Below are 16,706 nucleotides of genomic sequence, written 5' to 3' on the forward strand. Positions count from 1 at the left end.
CGCATGCTCAATTTCCTTCATTGCGTCTCTACTGCGCATATGCGTTGAGGACGCAGCCTACATTGCGCAGACTCGTATAGTTTTTCAGGACGCATGCGCGACTGCGCACTTCATCTCCAAACGCGCACCTCGTTTCTAACTGTGCATTGGATTCGGGGTGACTTCCGGACTCACGCTGTTGTTACGTGGTAGCCATGTTTGAATTGGGCGAATAGCTGCGATAGCAGATAGGCGGTAATAGCAGACGTGGGGTGGAACGCATTCGCTGATGTCATGTGGGCTCGTTTTTCTGTGTTCAGAACCCGGAGGTGGATCGTGGCCACTACTACTTAAATCGGACTAAATTCGTTTGGGATGTCCGGATGCTGATGAAACCCTAATTCCGTTTTCACGGTTAGGATTTATGTTCTTCGTGTGATTCGGATTGGTTTGAGGTTATACTGGTGTAAACTGGGTTCAGTCATTAAATCAGATTATGTTCTTTGTGTGATTCGGATTAGTTTGTGGTTATACTGGTGTAAACTGGGTTCAGTCATTAAATCAGATTATGTTCTTCGTGTGATTCGGATTGGTTTGAGGTTATACTGGCGTAAACTGGGTTCAGTCATTAAATCAGATCACCCCCATATTACGGTATCCTCTTTAACAGTGCGCCTTCTTTCATTCAGGGGCCCCGGAACCTCATTCCACAGATGATTTTGAGTCCTTATTGCCGATTTGTATACTGGATTTATTGGCGGACGTTCCTACAACGCTGTCTGTAGTAAGTAAAAGCCCAATGCGGTGTACTCACAGATGGAATTCACAAAACGTGGGCTAATACCTCATCACGTAACTTACGGTTACACGGGGCTTCGTCATCACCGGAGTTGGCAGGTGCCGCAGTGTTATGAATTGGGAGCGCAGTCCTGTTAACCCTGTCTCTTCATAAAAGCAGAGGCGATGATTAGTTATCAGGAGAGACACCGAGATCTGTATGAGAACATGGCGATGGAAAACAAGCAGCCCCTTCTCTCACCGGGTAAGTGCGGTGACATGACGCGTGGCGTGTCCTCTCCTAGTGATGAAGGTAAGTTGTCGGCATTACGTGTATATACAGACAAATAACCCATCGAAAATACCTGTTCTGGAAAACGATAAAAATATATTTCCGCCCAACAGATCTCCCGGATCCATTTTCTACGCTGTTGGAGGATGACGAGGGAGAATATAACGCAGAATCCTTTCAGACTGACCTCGTGGCCAATAATATTAAGGCCGAAAAAGACAGAGACATTAATACAACAGAATGCGGAGCTATTCGAATCAAGTGTGAATCCAGAGACTCCGGTGAGGAGGAAGAAGTCAAAGGTAATTCTACACCTGAAGAAGACACGGAGATAGAGTACATAGCTGTTCAAATTAAAGAGGAATCTGAGGACTCGTGCGATGGTGGAGATGTTTCTACTCTGACCAGATGCGAGCTACATAAACGTGCTGGTCTTAGAGGATGCAACAAAACCTGTAACGCCGAGTTCCAACCACCCGCCCAATCGGAGAGCAGATGCCCCTGCCCGCAGTGTCCCAAAAGCTTCACCAGTCAGTGGGACTTGGCAAAGCATCAGACTGTTCACAAGCGGAAGCAGTTTAGCTGCTCCCGATGTGGAAAGGAGTATTCCTATAAAGCGGGTCTGGTTATACACGAAAGGGCCCACACAGGGGAGAAACCATTTTCCTGCCCCCAGTGCGGGAAATGCTTTGCTCGTAAATCTGTTCTAGATTCACATCTTCGAGTTCACACGGGAGAGAAGCCGTACTCTTGTTACGAATGCGGGAAATGTTTTTCTAAAGAAACAAATCTGATCACCCACCTGAGAATCCACACGGGGGAGAGACCGTTTGGGTGTCCCGAGTGCGGAAAGCGGTTTATCCAAAAGTCCGATCTCGTTAACCATCAGCGGATTCACACGGGGGAAAAGCCGTATGCTTGTCCGGAGTGTACGAAACGTTTCACTATTAAATCTGATCTTGCCACGCATCGGCGCATCCACACCGGGGAGAAACCCTATGGCTGCTCCGACTGCGGGAAGCGCTTCGTCAAGAACTCTCTTCTGGTTGCCCATCGGCGGATTCACTCCGGGGAGAAGCCGTTCATGTGCTCTGAGTGTGGAAAACGTTTCACAAAGAACTCCATTCTGATTGCGCATCAGAAAACGCACACAGGGAAGAAAAGCCATGAATGCTCTGAATGCACAGCTTGCTTTCCAAAGAAATCAGACCTGGTAATGCATCAGAAAACGCACAGTGTGTGACACAGTGTCTGCATGCGCGACCGCCTTCATAAACCATAAGCACCGAATGAGTGTTATGTCTCCAAGGTTTCTCTTCTCCAAGCCCCGTGTGACGTTGCACATTGCAGACCTTAAAACACCCTCAAAATAGTTTTTGTATTTTTATAGCAATTTATATTATTTGAATCCATTAGACGTTTTACTCTGACGCGTTTCACTTGTGTGTAAATACGTATAGATCTTCTTTAGTTGCTGGGGATGAGAGAATTATGATTCTGTCTGATTTAATCCCCCACCACGTATACCGATTTCCCTAACGCAAGAAGAATTGCTCGATAAAACCTGAGGGCAGATCAGCCACATCCAGGCCATCTAGTTGGCCGTTGCGCTTGTCTTAATCCTTGGTCTTGACTTTGATTCAGGAGCCATGTCTGTCCCGTGCATGTTTAATACCCTCACTGTATTACCCTCTACCACTTCTGTGGCTCTCCCACCCCTACTTTAATTCCATCTAAGCCTCTAGTTTCATTTTATGGCCTTTTGTTGTAACATTTCTCCTCGTCGGCAATAAACTCCTTTCCTGTTCTTTAATGCTTTCATGTTTTTAAAGGTCTCTTTTCTCTCTCCCATCCTCTCACTCTCTCTCTGCCCTATCCCCTCTCCTCTCTTCCTTAACCCACACATATTGAGATTCCTGTCTTTCCTGATCAGTTTTATGCTTCACACCATGCCCCGTTTTAGTCGCCTCCTCTGCTCGCTCTCCAGTGGAGATGGGCTTTCCAAAACCTGAGATTGGTCAAGAGGCAAAACCCTAACCTCCCTTTCTGCTACTAATGCCCCTCACTATTCACCTGCCACCCTCCTTGAGTTTTCTTTATGCTTTCTTACCTTTGAATCCCCCAAAATATTTTCCATCGCAAGTGTATCATTTAGTGTTTCTGAACATTAAACTGCAGCCGCTGCGCTGTCCCCATTCTTACATTAAACTGCAACCGCCGCGCTCTCCCCCATTCTTCTAACATTAAACTGCAGCCACTGCGCTCTCCCCCGTTAGGTGGTCCCTAAACCTATTGAACCAGTGCATTTTGAGCCCATACATGTACGGGCTTTATCATTAAGGGGTTCAACTGCAGCCGCCGTGCGCTCCCCCATTCTTCTAACATTAAACTGCAGCCGCCGCGCTCTCCCCCATTCTACTAACATTAAACCGCAGCCGCCGCAATCTCCCCCATTCTTCTAACATTAAACTGCAGCTGCCACGCTCTCCCCCATTCTTCTAACATTAAACTGCAGCCGCCGCGCTCTCCCCATTCTTCTAACATTAAACTGCAGCCGCGCTCTCACCCATTCCTCTAACATTAAACTGCAGCCGCGCTCTCCCCCATTCCTCTAACATTAAACTGCAGACGCCGCGCTCTCCCCCATTCTTCTAACATTAAACTGCAGCCGCCGCGCTCTCCCCCATTCCTCTAACATTATACTGCAGATGCCGAGCTCTCCCCCGTTCCTCTAACATTATACTGCAGAGGCCGCGCTCTCCTCCGTTCCTCTAACATTATACTGCAGACGCCGCGCTCTCCCCCGTTCCTCTAACATTAAACTGCAGCCGCCGCACTCTCCCCCGTTCCTCTAACATTATACTGCAGACGCCGCGCTCTCCCCCGTTCCTCTAACATTATACTGCAGACGCCGGGCTCTCCCCCATTCTTCTAACATTAAACTACAGACGCCGCGCTCTCCCCCATTCTTCTAACATTAAACTACAGACGCCGTGCTCGTCCCATTTATTTCAGTCTCCCGTTGACTCGCATCGGAGTTCTGTAGGTCATTTGCAAGATAAATACTAATGTATGTAGTGGGGAGGAATTAGAAAGAACTAACCCTAACCTTTACAATCTGTCTGGATTCCAAGCGAAGGCAACTCCAAAGCGGAGAGGAGGTGGAGTGCGTTAGAGAAAGAATAGAGAAGTGAGCGTGCAGCCAGTGCTGTTTTTAGACAACATAATACAACGCGCGATATATATATATATATATATATATATATGAGTTATAGTGTCTCGTATATAGCGCCTCGCAGCACACCAGCCAGCCGCCTTCCGACAATGGCCATGGCAGGTGTTCTATTAGGAAAAGCTGCCCGTGCCGGCCCTTTGTGTGAAGAAATGGGAACCGTCTGTTAACCCTTTACATATTAATACGGGTTGTTTTCTTTAGACCGCAGTCTGTGCCTGTAAATCCGGTGATCCTGCGAGACAGACGCCGGCCGGATCATTCGTATAAGAGCTTGTACCCACCATAACATTCCGAAATGTTTGCAGCCGCGGGATGTTATTTATCTCTTGAATAAAGTATATTTTGGGAACTGCAACCTCAGTCTGTGCTGTGATTTTGGGAGAGGCAGCTCTGACAAACTAGATGGAAATTAGATAAAACCCAACTATACACCCCAAACGCCGGCAGCTTCACGCATAATAGCCGTTTCCCGTAAATAAAATGTAGAGAGCCCCGTGGGTGACGTCGGCTGCAGCGGAAGATCTTCTCGGATCTCGCTTTTAACCAATTTACCAGAAAAGCGTTCGTTTCTTTGGGGAAGCGGGTTTCTGGGTGATTACGGCGCCCCCCCGGAACCCGCCAAGGCTCTGTGCAGACTGCAAGGTCACCCTGTGTAATCCCCATTATACCCTGTAGCACCGCGGGGTCCAGTTCTGGCCCCGAGGGCCGCAGACAGAGCAGGAATTTAGTGACTTCATTAAATGATAAGAATTATTTGGATGGCGCTGCCTGTGAATTATCTGCAATCCACACAATCCCTATCTGTGCAGCTCAGGGCTGGAGATGTCACATGACTGCTTTATAAAGAGAACTACAACTCCTATAATCCTAAACACCTCATTACAATCCACCCCCCCCCCCCGATTCTGCCTCATAATACACACAAGGACTAAAACTCCCATCACAAGCCTGTCTCCTCTCAAATAAAGGAAAATAAGTGCAATTCCTATCATCAAGCTAACCCTCCACCTGTCTCCCATCATGCACTGGGCTCTGATAGCTTTAAACAGGAAACAGATAACTCCTAGCGCTCCTATATCCGCCAATAATGAATCAAATCCCAGTAATCCTCACAGCAGGACACCCGGTCTGCAGCTTCTCGATGCACAGGAAGTACTGCAGGGGCTTGGAACGCAAACCGGAAGTAACCTATAACACTAAAGACTATAGAAATTGGGATTTGAGGAGCAGCGTTACCCCAGGAGCTGTAACCCCTGGCAGGTGTGTGTGCAGGTAAATGCTGGGGGATGGCCAGTCTGGGTCCAGGAGCTGACACTCTCCCTGTAACCCCTGGCAGGACTGTGCAGGTAAATTCTGGGGGAGGGGCCAATTCTCCTTCCTCAGTAACCCGGAAGCTGATAGGTGAGTGTCAGTCACAGAGGAGACAGTCCTATACAGTGACCCTGTGCCGGGTGATGTGACGGCTGCTGCGCTCTCTTTGGGGTTTTGTCTTTTTGCCATCACGTTATTAGAATTTGTGGTTCAGGGAGGCGTCTGAGCGCCAAACGCGGTGACCCAGGAAAGAGTCCGGTTTAGGACTGAACATGGACAAGGATCCGGTGACTGAGAAGATCTTGAGCCTCACCCTGGAGATCATCTCCCTGCTGAGCGGAGAGGTGAGGGGTCGGTGTCTCTGGGGCCAGAACATGGATGTCGTTATGTCCACAAACTGCAGCTCGGATGTTTCTTTGCTCATCGATAGTTCAATATCTTTCCCGATATACAGGATTATATGATTGTGAGGAAGCCCAGTGACTGCGTCCCACCCAGCGACGGCCCCCGTGTGTCAGACGGACCCCCCGGGACCCGAAGCCCCAGCCCGGTGCCTCCACCTCACTCGCTGACCCACGAGAGGAACCGCGAGCAGAAGATCCTGGAACTGACCAACAAGATGATGTCCCTGCTGACTGGAGAGGTGAGCGCTGCTGGGAACGGGACGTTATACAGTAACACCGAGGCGTGTGTCTGGATGGTGACGGCTCATTGTGTGTCTCAGGTTCCTGTAAGGTGTGATGATGTCACCGTCTATTTCTCCATGGAGGAGTGGGAGTATTTAGAAGGACACAAGGAGCTTTACAGGGACGTGATGATGGAGACCCACCAGCCTCGCGGCTCTCCGGGTAAGAGGTTTAATCCCTGCGGTCTGTGTGTAGATATTAAGGCATCTTCACTGTAACAAATAACATGTAAAATGTGAGGTCCGTATAATAAATACTCGGCAATAAGGCAGCCGGCAAGAGATCTCAGGAGCCGGGGCCGCTGTTACCCAACAACATGTGAGAGCCGGGGAGACAGCGGGGAGCGAGTTTATACTCATGAGAACTGTCACTGATTAAAGCAGATCTGTCCCTTTTCTCAGATCCTCTGTGTGGAATCTCTATCCGCTAAACCCAAGTAACCGATATATATGTAAAGAAACCCCTCTTACACGTAGACTATAGGAGCGGCCATCTTCTGTTCTCAGGATTTGCTTAATTGTTCCTCCAAATAACATTATATTTCATTAAGTTTATCAGTGCAGGGGGATCGAAACTGAGAAAAAAAGGTTAGTGATTTAAAAAAATAAATGGGAAAAAAAACAATAAAGTGAGCTAAGTGATGTCATTGGCACTGGCATTAATAACATGTAAAAGAGGTCCCTGTAATCCTGTATGACAGGTCATTCTGTCACAGTCCCTAAGAGTCTAACCATTTAAAAAAAAAAATGATATATATAAAAAAATTAGAAAACCTTATATCCCATCGCCCTAACACAACATCTACCCGGTATAACCCTCCTGCCCCCGTTCACAACCCCCAAATCCGTTAAGCCATAAGCATAAAAATTCTACAAATAATGTACACCTTATAGTATGTTCCCTGGTGCTGGGAAAATATGGAAAATCTATATAAATTAGGTATTTCTGAAATCAGGACACCTGAATTGATAAACTTGGAGGGGATTTTCCATCACTTTACCTAATTTTGTGATGGTTCAGAGGAAAAATTTATAAACAAATTAGGTGTTTTTTTCTAACTTTCTCTAGTGTTTAGTAAATTTCTCATTCTTAATTTTCAGTTAATCATGTAACTATGCTATCAAAAGAAAGCTCTATCTCTCCTTGAAAAAAAACAATATATAGTTTCCATGGGTACACTATTTACAGGAAAAGAGAATAATCGCTGAACCGACATAGCGCAAAAATGGCAAAATTGCTCCGGGGCTTGAGGTACCAAAAACCCCTGGAATTGAAGGGGTTAAATGTCTGTACGGAGTCCGATAAAACTACCTCTGCAGGCAGAGAATTTTACATCCTTATTGTCCCTACTGTAAAAAACCCTTTCCTCTGCCTTAAATCTCCTTTCTTCCGGTGTAAACGCGTGACCACGTGTCCTGTGCATATTCCTGTTTATGAACAGATTTCCACGCAATGGTTTGTATCGGCCCCGAATATATTTATATCATGTATATTGGCCCCAAATATATTTATATAACGTATATCGGCCCCGAATATATTTATATAATGTATATCGGCCCAGAATATATTTATATAATGTAAAACGGCCCGGCATATATTTATATAATGTATATCGGCCCAGAATATATTTATATAATGTATATCCTCCCCACATATATTTATATGATGTATATCGGCCCAGAATATATTTATATAATGCTATCATATCCCCTCTGAGGCGCCGTTTTTCTAAACCAAACAGATTTAAATTAATTAACCTTTCTTCATAACTATAGTGCTCCATTCGTTTTATTCATTTTGTATCCTTCTTTAGAACAGGTGCCCAATATTGCACAGCATATTCAAGGTGCGGCCTTACCGTTGATTTATACAGAGGCAAAATTATATTTTTATCCCGCGAATCGATGTCTTTTTATACACGACAATACATTACTGGCCTTAGCGGCTGCTGACTGACGACACACATTGTTTCCTGGTTTGTGGTCTATAAGAATTCCCAAATCCTTCTCATTTGTTGATATTAGGAATACATAAAAGCGGTGATGGCTGCCGTTCTCTTTTAAGACAATATGAAAACATTACTATAACAGAGAAACAGATTCTGCCAGACGGGGAGCGTTTAGAAATGGCGGCGTCTCCGCAGGTGGAAGACATTTATCTGAAAGAGACTCTGAAATCTGCTTGTTTGGGAAAGCGGCTGCTTCACTTAATTTGATTATTTCTCTCCGACAGACGCATCCGAGGTCAGAGATCGAGTCCCTAATTCTCCGCTGGACTGTAAGACGTCTCATTTTATTAAGGAGGAATCCGCCTCATGTGAAGAGACAGACATTTGTGACCCGGCGGGGTCTCCACAGACAGAGCTCACATCGACTCGTAATGAGGACGGATCCCCCTCAGATGAAGACGGAAATGTCTCAGCCCCCGATACACACACACAGCACGACGGGGGGGATAATACGTCTGTCCACGTAAAGGAGGAATCCGCTTCCAATGAAGATTATTGGATCCCAACCGAACACAAGGGATCTACTTCTACTGATAAAACCCGAACCAGTAACACACATTTTCAGTGTGAAACACCCCCCAATGAGGTTACATATAGCTGCCCCGAGCGTCAGGAACATTTTACGCTTGACTCTAATCGTTTGTCGGTGGTCTCCTCTCTGGACAGCACCGAAAGTTTTCACTGTAACTCTGAGCGCAGGAGGCATCAGCGTATTCACACAAGCGAGACGCCATATTCTTGTCCTGAGTGCGGGAAAGGTTTTAGAAATAACCAGCACCTTGTTCAACATCTCAGAATTCACACCGGGGAGAAGCCTTATTCCTGTACTGAGTGCATGAAATGTTTTAGCAGTGACCGGCACCTTGTTCAACATCTCAGAATACACACCGGGGAGAAGCCTTATTCCTGCTCCGAGTGCGGGAAATGTTTTAACAGGAACTCAATCCTTGTTCAACATCTCAGAATACACACCGGGGAGAAGCCTTATTCCTGCTCCGAGTGCGGGAAATGTTTTAACAGTCATTCAAACCTTGATCAACATTTCAGAACTCACACCGGGGAGAAACCTTATTCCTGTCCCGAGTGCGGGAAATGTTTTAATAGAAACACATGCCTTATTCGACATCTCACAATTCACACCAGAGAACAACCGTATTCCTGTCCAGAGTGTGGGAAATGTTTTAGCGGTAACCGGCACCTTGTTCATCATCTCAGAATTCACAGAGGTGAGGAGCCTTATTCCTGTTCTGAGTGCAGAAAATGTTTTACAAGGTCCTCAGATTTTGTCTTCCATCAGCGGACTCACACAGGAGAAAAAACATTTCCTTGTTCTGATTGCGGGAAACGTTTTACTAATAACTCAAACCTCGTTCGACATCTCCGAACTCACACCGGGGAAAAACCCTTTTCATGTTCCGAGTGCGGGAAATGTTTCAAACAGAAGACACATTTTGCACGCCACCAGCGGACTCACACAGGTTAAAACCATTTCCATGTTTTGAGTGTCGGAAATATTTTAGCTGTAGCAATGGCCTTGTTGAACCATTGATCTCGGAATTCATACGGGGAGAAGCCTTATTCCTCTTCTGAGCGCAGGAAATATTTTACACCCTTCTCAGATTTTACAGTCCACAGCGGACTCACACAGGAGTGAAACCATTTCCGTGTTCTGTGAGGGAAATGCTTCACCTGTAACTCACACGTGATCAATATGGCAGAGAACAAGATTTTCAACTCCACCCAATGACCCTATGACCTACTGCCAGAGACACTCAAGTTCTTAACATCTCAAAATTCACACTGGGGAGAAGCCTTACAAGTGTTTGGACTGTGACAAATGTTTTAGAACTAAAGCAAATCTCAGTAAGCACCAGAGCGCACACACGGGTTATAAATGTGAAAGAATTGTGTGTAACGCGATGGGGTCTTGTTAATATGGAGGCTTTGATTATTGTTAAATATTCCTTTACTAATTCTTAGCAGCTGAAACCCAAAGGTTGTGGAGCATATAGAGTTAACAGGATATTTAGTAACACCCCCCCCCCTTAATCAACCAATCAGCGAACATCCGAGGTAATAAATCATTTGATCCCCCAACAACCGTTCTTTCTTTGTGTCTCCCGGGAACAGATAGGGGACAGGTTTAAGTTACCATTAGCTGTGATTACATATCGTTCAGTTATATTTATATTCCGTGTGCTGCTTGGTTGCCTTCCTGCATTGTTTTCCACTGACCTTGTCTCCACTTCGGCCGCCATCTTCCCAACTTCTGTGCGATGTGTTTCTTTTTTCTCGCTCTCAGCTAAATCGTTCCTGCTCCTGACTCACCGACAGAGCGTTTTCTCTTAAAAGATCCTGGTTTCTACTGATTTTCTTTTCTCCTCACACATTTGATTGCCTTTAATCCCTTCTGTAGAGGATTTTCATTTTTAATCCAAAAACCTTTTCCTCACGTATATTTCTTATGCTCATTATTTGGTTGTTCTTATTAGAATTTACTTTCAACACATTTTTTGAAAGTATTTGATGTATAATATGTCTTCACATGTCTTTGTAGACAAGATCATACAACAAACAATTCTGTTATGAGATTTGTTTCTTTGTATGGAGTAACAGAATTTGACAAATGAAACCATCGCTTGTACAACCAGAATGTTCGATTTTAGATTTATATAATCCAAGATGAGAGGCATGATGTGAGATACACATTGCTCATCGCTTTTAGCATGTTGTACTTTGTGGTATTTTAGTTTTTTCTTTCTTTCTTAAGACTTAGAATTTAAGACCCATGATCAATATGGCAGAAAACCCTATGACCTATTTCCACTTTTTCAGTTACCCTTGATTGGCGTATGCCCTTCAGTAATTGTGCCCAGCTTTATTGTGGTTTTTAACCTCGTTTTTGGCTCCTAGCTTCATTCGGTTTGACCCTGACCTCAATTTCCATCTTGATTCTGTTTTAGACGTTCTTGTGCGGCTTTGACCCGGCTTGTACTTGGACTTTGATTTGGCCTTACGATTCGGTGCCGTTGTCCTGGTTTCCTGCCTATTTGTTTCATCATGCGCATGGACCAGGAAATTCGCTTGCGTCTGAATGAATGTAATCCTTTGAGAGCAGCAGGATAAAGATATACCGGGTGGAAAACAGGGGTAACAGCAAGAAATGAGAGGTTCAGGTGAAAGGTGTGATAGTCACACTTGTAAGAGAAGGAGATATGGCAGACATCCGTGATTGCCAGAGGAGTAGTTAGATGAAAGCATGAAAACCAGGGATGGATGTCTGGATAGTCCAGTGTAACTCTTAACTGCCCACTTATCAAGAGTCCACTTGGGATCACCGAGGAAAGCTGGAGCACACCATGCCAATGCTTCCAATGCTTCCTCTCACCTTTTGAGCTCAGGTTGGCCCTGAGAGAGCCAGGTTGTGTACTGATAAACGTGTTCCCTCACTGGCGCCTGAACTAGATGAAAATGAATTCATTGCCGGAGGTTCCCCTTCTTGAACTGGCAGTGGAAAATCTGAACGCTGCCTGTGACGGGCCTCCGGTACACGGGCTGGATACACCAGTCAGTTCTCAGTTGCTTCCTCCCGGGACCTCAGTGGTTAACCACTTCCAGCGGTAGATGATACTAGCGAGGAAGGGCTCAGGAACTGGCCCAGTGTCCTTAGCGTTGTAGCACAGCAGCTCGCCGAGGCGTAGCCACATGCAGTGCAATGATTGTCCTGAAAAGGACAATAAGTGATATAGCAGGAATCGCCTCCTTTCAGTGACCAAAGCGGAGTTGGTGTTTCCCAAAAGGACCATAATATATGATCAATAGTGCCATTATTCATCCTGGTATTGTCTGCCATTTTGAAAATCTTTGTCAGAGGACCTATAGTATCTAATAGCTTATCTTGGCAACTATGTACAGATCTTTTTTTAGACCTTTCCTGAGATCTCTCTTGGTCTCCCCTAAATATGTAACCATGGTAGGATCCATGGTACAGGTCTCATAGAAGGTCCTGGTCAGTTTATTTCTATTACTTTTAGGATCTTAAATTTGTTTTGTATGATATTTTACCCTTTGGAGATCTCTTGGGGTTCACCCCAAGTGTAAAATGTGAATCCAGACACAGACCTCCTTGCACTATTGTGCCTAGAGTAATACCAACCATACACCGCTGACGAGGACAGCGAAGGCCGAAATGTAAATCTGTGGTTGTTGCTTCACTCGTGTAGTGACATTTGCCTCACATTTCAGTTCAGTTATAGAGTCCAGAAGTGGGAGATAACACCGCAAACGCGCAAACAAAAACACAGTTAAAAGCTTGCAAGTTTGTGATGGGAACAACTTTGGAGACAGTGAATGGGTGCACAAGTGAATAAATCTAAAGGTGGAGTACAAGAGGGAGACGCAAAAGGCGTTATCAAATGGTAGCAGAGGTCAGGACTAACAGCTAAGGTTCTAGGTCGAGTAAAACAGGCTGAAGGTCAAAAGACAAATATAACAAAAGCAGCAAACACAAACTCCAGGAAACAACGACACGGCGCTGGGGGCCTTTCTCACCATATAAACCCATATAGAAAACGTATAATGACATCAAATAAATACGCTGGGGGCGGAGACACCTTTCCCACCATATAAACCCATATAGATACATATAATGACATCACAGTAATATGCTGGGGGCAGAGACACCTTTCTCACCATATAAACCCATATAGAAAACGTATAATGACATCAAATAAATACGCTGGGGGCGGAGACACCTTTCCCACCATATAATCCCATATAGAAAACGTATAATGACATCAAATAAATACGCTGGGGGCGGAGACACCTTTCCCACCATATAAACCCATATAGAAAACGTATAATGACATCAAATAAATACGCTGGGGGCGGAGACACCTTTCGCACCATATAAACCCATACAGAATACATATAATGACATAACAATAATATGCTGGGGGCGGAGACACCTTTCCCACCATATAATCCCATATAGAATACATACCGCTGGGGGCGGAGACTGTTTTATAATATGAGCTCGTATAATCCACACACACACTCAGCATCTGCCTCATAAAACATACAAGGACCGCAACTCCCACCACACACCTGTCTCCCCTCACATAAATCAAAGGAAGAGTTTAATTCCTATCATCCAGATGCCCCTTCGCCTGCCTCCTATCAAGCACTGGGCTCTGAAAGGAATCAACAATCACTTTAAACAAAGACTCCAACTCCCACTATCCGTGTGGCAAGGAAAATAGACAATTCCCATCATCCCTATGTGATTTTAAAATTAAAAACAAAAGGCCACCGATGACTCCAATCCCAGCAATCCTCACAGAAGAGAAGCCGGTCTGCAGCTTCTCAATACACAGGAAGTACTGCTGGGGCTTGGAACGCAAACCGGAAGTTAACTGGAACGCAAAACCGGAAGTAACGTATAATACTGAAGCCTGTAGCGATGCATCCTGCGTAAGCCAAAGAATGTTTCCAATTTACTTCCGGTCGCAGTGTGGGCCCAGGAGCTGACACTCTTCCTGTAACCCCTGGCAGGTGTGTGTGCAGGTAAATGCTGGGGGAAGGGGCAGTTTGGGCCCAGGAGCTGACACTCTCCCTGTAACCCCTGGCAGGTCTGTGTGCAGGTAAATGCTGGGGTTCGGGTTATACTCAGCTTTGTATGGACTCAGTACTGATCAACGGTGTGTCCGCTTTCTCCTTCATTTCCCCGTTTCCCTCATTCCAGGGCAGGATATGTAGCAGGAAGCTGATAGGTGAGTGTCAGAGTGAGGAGACCATCCTATACAGTGACCCTGTGCCGGGTGATGTGACGGCTGCTGCACTCTCTTTGGGGGTTTGTCTTTTTGCCGTCACGTTATTAGAATTTGTGGTACAGGGAGGCGTCTGAGAGCCAAACGCGGTGACCCAGGAAAGAGTCCGGTTTAGGACTGAACATGGACAAGGATCCGGTGGCTGAGAAGATCTTGAGCCTCACCCTGGAGATCATCTCCCTGCTGAGCGGAGAGGTGAGGGGCCGGTGTCTCTGGGGCCAGAACGTGGATGTCGTTATGTCCACAAACTGCAGCTCAGATGTTTCTTTGCTCATCGATATTTCAATATCTTTCCCGATATACAGGATTATATGATTGTGAGGAAGCCCAGTGACTGCGTCCCACCCAGCGACGGCCCCCGTGTGTCAGACGGACCCCCCGGGACCCGGAGCCCCAGCCCGGTGCTTCCACCTCACTCGCTGACCCTCGAGAGGAACCGCGATCAGAAGATCCTGGAACTGACCAACAAGATGATGTCCCTGCTGACTGGAGAGGTGAGCGCTGCTGGGAACGGGACGTTATACAGTAACACCGAGGCGTGTGTCTGGATGGTGACGGCTCATTGTGTGTCTCAGGTTCCTGTAAGGTGTGACGATGTCACCGTCTATTTCTCCATGGAAGAGTGGGAGTATTTAGAAGGACACAAGGAGCTTTACAGGGACGTGATGATGGAGACCCACCAGCCCCGCGGCTCTCCGGGTAAGAGGTTTAATCCCTGCGGTCTGTGTGTAGATATTAAACATGTAAAATGTGAGGTCCATATAATAAATACTCGGCAATAAGGCCACCTTGAGAACTGTCACTGATTAAAGCAGATCTGCCCCTTTTCTCAGATCCTCCATGTTCAACCTCTATACACTAAACCTATGTAATCCACAGATGGAACCAATATATATGTAAAGAAACCGTAGACTATAGGAGCGGCCATTTTAATGTAATGAGGAGGAATAATAATGCAGATCATGGGAACAAAAGTTCTCTCTCCCCTATTGTTAAAGGGAAACTTCCTAACGTATTGTACTGTTTCCTGCTACTTGATGTTGATTGGTTCTGGCAGCCTTTGTAAGGGTTGGGGAGGAGAATGTAGAAATCTTCGGGAAGGGGAATTGATCAGATCATGCTGGTTCTGCCACAGGCTGCCACTAATGTTCCCCAATGTGATCCTTAAATATCTCCAAGAGGAAGACATCACACAAGCTGTAGGCAGTTCACTAACTGATATTAGTAACGCATAAAAGCGGTGATGGCCGTCGTTCTCTTTTATCTGAATCTGAAAATATTAGTATAACAGAGAAACAGATCCTGCCAGACCGGGAGTGTTTAGAAATGGCGGCGTCTCCGCAGGTAGAAGACATTTATCTAAAAGAGACTGAAATATACTTGTTTGGGCTTCTTCACTTAATTTGATCGTTTCTCTCCGACAGACGCATCCGAGGTCAGAGATCGAGTCCCTAATTCTCCGCTGGACTGTAAGACGTCTCATTTTATTAAGGAGGAATCCGCCTCATGTGAAGAGACAGACATTTGTGACCCGGCGGAGTCTCCACAGACAGAGCTCACATCGACTCGTAATGAGGACGGATCCCCCTCAGATGAAGACGGAAATGTCTCAGCCCCCGATACACACACAGAGCACGACGGGGGGGATAATACGTCTGTCCACGTAAAGGAGGAATCCGCTTCCAATGAAGATTATTGGATCCCAACCGAACACAAGGGATCTACTTCTACTGATAAAACCCAAACCAGTAACACACATTTTCAGTGTGAAACACCCCCCGATGAGGGTACATATAGCTGCCCCGAGTGTCAGGAACGGTTTACCAGCGACTCTGATCTTCTTCTACATCAGACCATCCATAATAGATCGGTGGCCTCCTCTCTGGACTGCTGGAGAACTTCTCATTCTGAATCTCAGCTCATTAGGCATCAGCATATTCAACATCTCAGAATTCACACTGGGGAGAAGCCTTATTCCTGTTCAGAGTGTGGGAAATGTTTTAAAAGTAACTCACACCTTGTTCAACATCTCAAAATTCACACACAGGAGAAACCTTATTCCTGTCACCAGTGCGGGAAGAGTTTTAACAGGAACTCATACCTTGTTCGACATCTCAGAATTCACACTCAGGAAAAGCCTTATTCCTGTTCCGAGTGCGGGAAATGTTTTACTGTAAACTCGAACCTTGCTCGACATTTCAGAATTCACACCGGGGAGAAGCCTTATTGCTGTTCTCAGTGCGGGAAATGTTTTAGATGTAACACACACCTTGTTCAGCATTTCAGAATTCATACTGGGGAGAAGCCTTATTCCTGTGCTGACTGTGGAAAATGTTTTAAAAGTAACTCAAACCTTGGTCAACATCTCAAAATTCACACCGGGGAGAAGCTATAAGAGTGTGAGGACTGCAGCAGATTTTATAGTTTAAAAAAAAGCATCTGTGTCCAGAGAACACACGGGGTATAAACTCTTTCTTGTACGTGAAACGTGAAAGGCGTGTTACCCAAAAATCAGACCTCATTAGACATCAGTTGGTTCGTGTCGTAGACAAGTCGTGTCCATGTTCTCTGAAGGAAATATTTTGAACGG

The 16,706-nt window shown here is 45.7% G+C and overlaps 2 protein-coding genes across 2 annotated transcripts; both read left to right on the top strand.

The window, feature by feature from the left end:
- The first annotated feature begins 984 nt into the window (after window positions 1-984).
- On the top strand, window positions 985-10,304 carry LOC128469210 (zinc finger protein 883-like). The gene is made up of 4 exons (XM_053451037.1): window positions 985-1,069; window positions 1,162-2,261; window positions 8,983-9,755; window positions 10,081-10,304. The coding sequence occupies exons 1-4, from the start codon at window positions 985-987 to the stop codon at window positions 10,220-10,222; spliced, it is 2,100 nt and encodes a 699-aa protein (XP_053307012.1). The 3' UTR covers window positions 10,223-10,304.
- A 4,282-nt stretch (window positions 10,305-14,586) lies between these two features.
- Window positions 14,587-16,563, top strand: LOC128469211 (zinc finger protein 501-like). Its single transcript, XM_053451038.1, has 3 exons — window positions 14,587-14,610; window positions 14,692-14,815; window positions 15,541-16,563. Exons 1-3 carry the CDS (start codon window positions 14,587-14,589, stop codon window positions 16,509-16,511), a joined length of 1,119 nt encoding a protein of 372 aa, XP_053307013.1. The 3' UTR covers window positions 16,512-16,563.
- Window positions 16,564-16,706: the final 143 nt, after the last annotated feature.

Source organism: Spea bombifrons, chromosome 11 (assembly GCF_027358695.1).
Source record: "Spea bombifrons isolate aSpeBom1 chromosome 11, aSpeBom1.2.pri, whole genome shotgun sequence".
Lineage (NCBI taxonomy): Eukaryota > Metazoa > Chordata > Amphibia > Anura > Pelobatidae > Spea > Spea bombifrons.

Coding starts and splice junctions, on each gene's coding strand:
- LOC128469211 (XM_053451038.1), top strand. CDS start 14,587: ATGATGTCCCTGCTGACTGGAGAG. Junction 14,611..14,691: donor TGTCCCTGCTGACTGGAGAG/GTGAGCGCTGCT, acceptor TGTGTGTCTCAG/GTTCCTGTAAGGTGTGACGA. Junction 14,816..15,540: donor CCAGCCCCGCGGCTCTCCGG/GTAAGAGGTTTA, acceptor TCTCTCCGACAG/ACGCATCCGAGGTCAGAGAT.
- LOC128469210 (XM_053451037.1), top strand. CDS start 985: ATGGCGATGGAAAACAAGCAGCCCCTTCTCTCACCGGGTAAGTGCGGT. Junction 1,070..1,161: donor GTCCTCTCCTAGTGATGAAG/GTAAGTTGTCGG, acceptor TCCGCCCAACAG/ATCTCCCGGATCCATTTTCT. Junction 9,756..10,080: donor CATTTTGCACGCCACCAGCG/GACTCACACAGG, acceptor TTAACATCTCAA/AATTCACACTGGGGAGAAGC.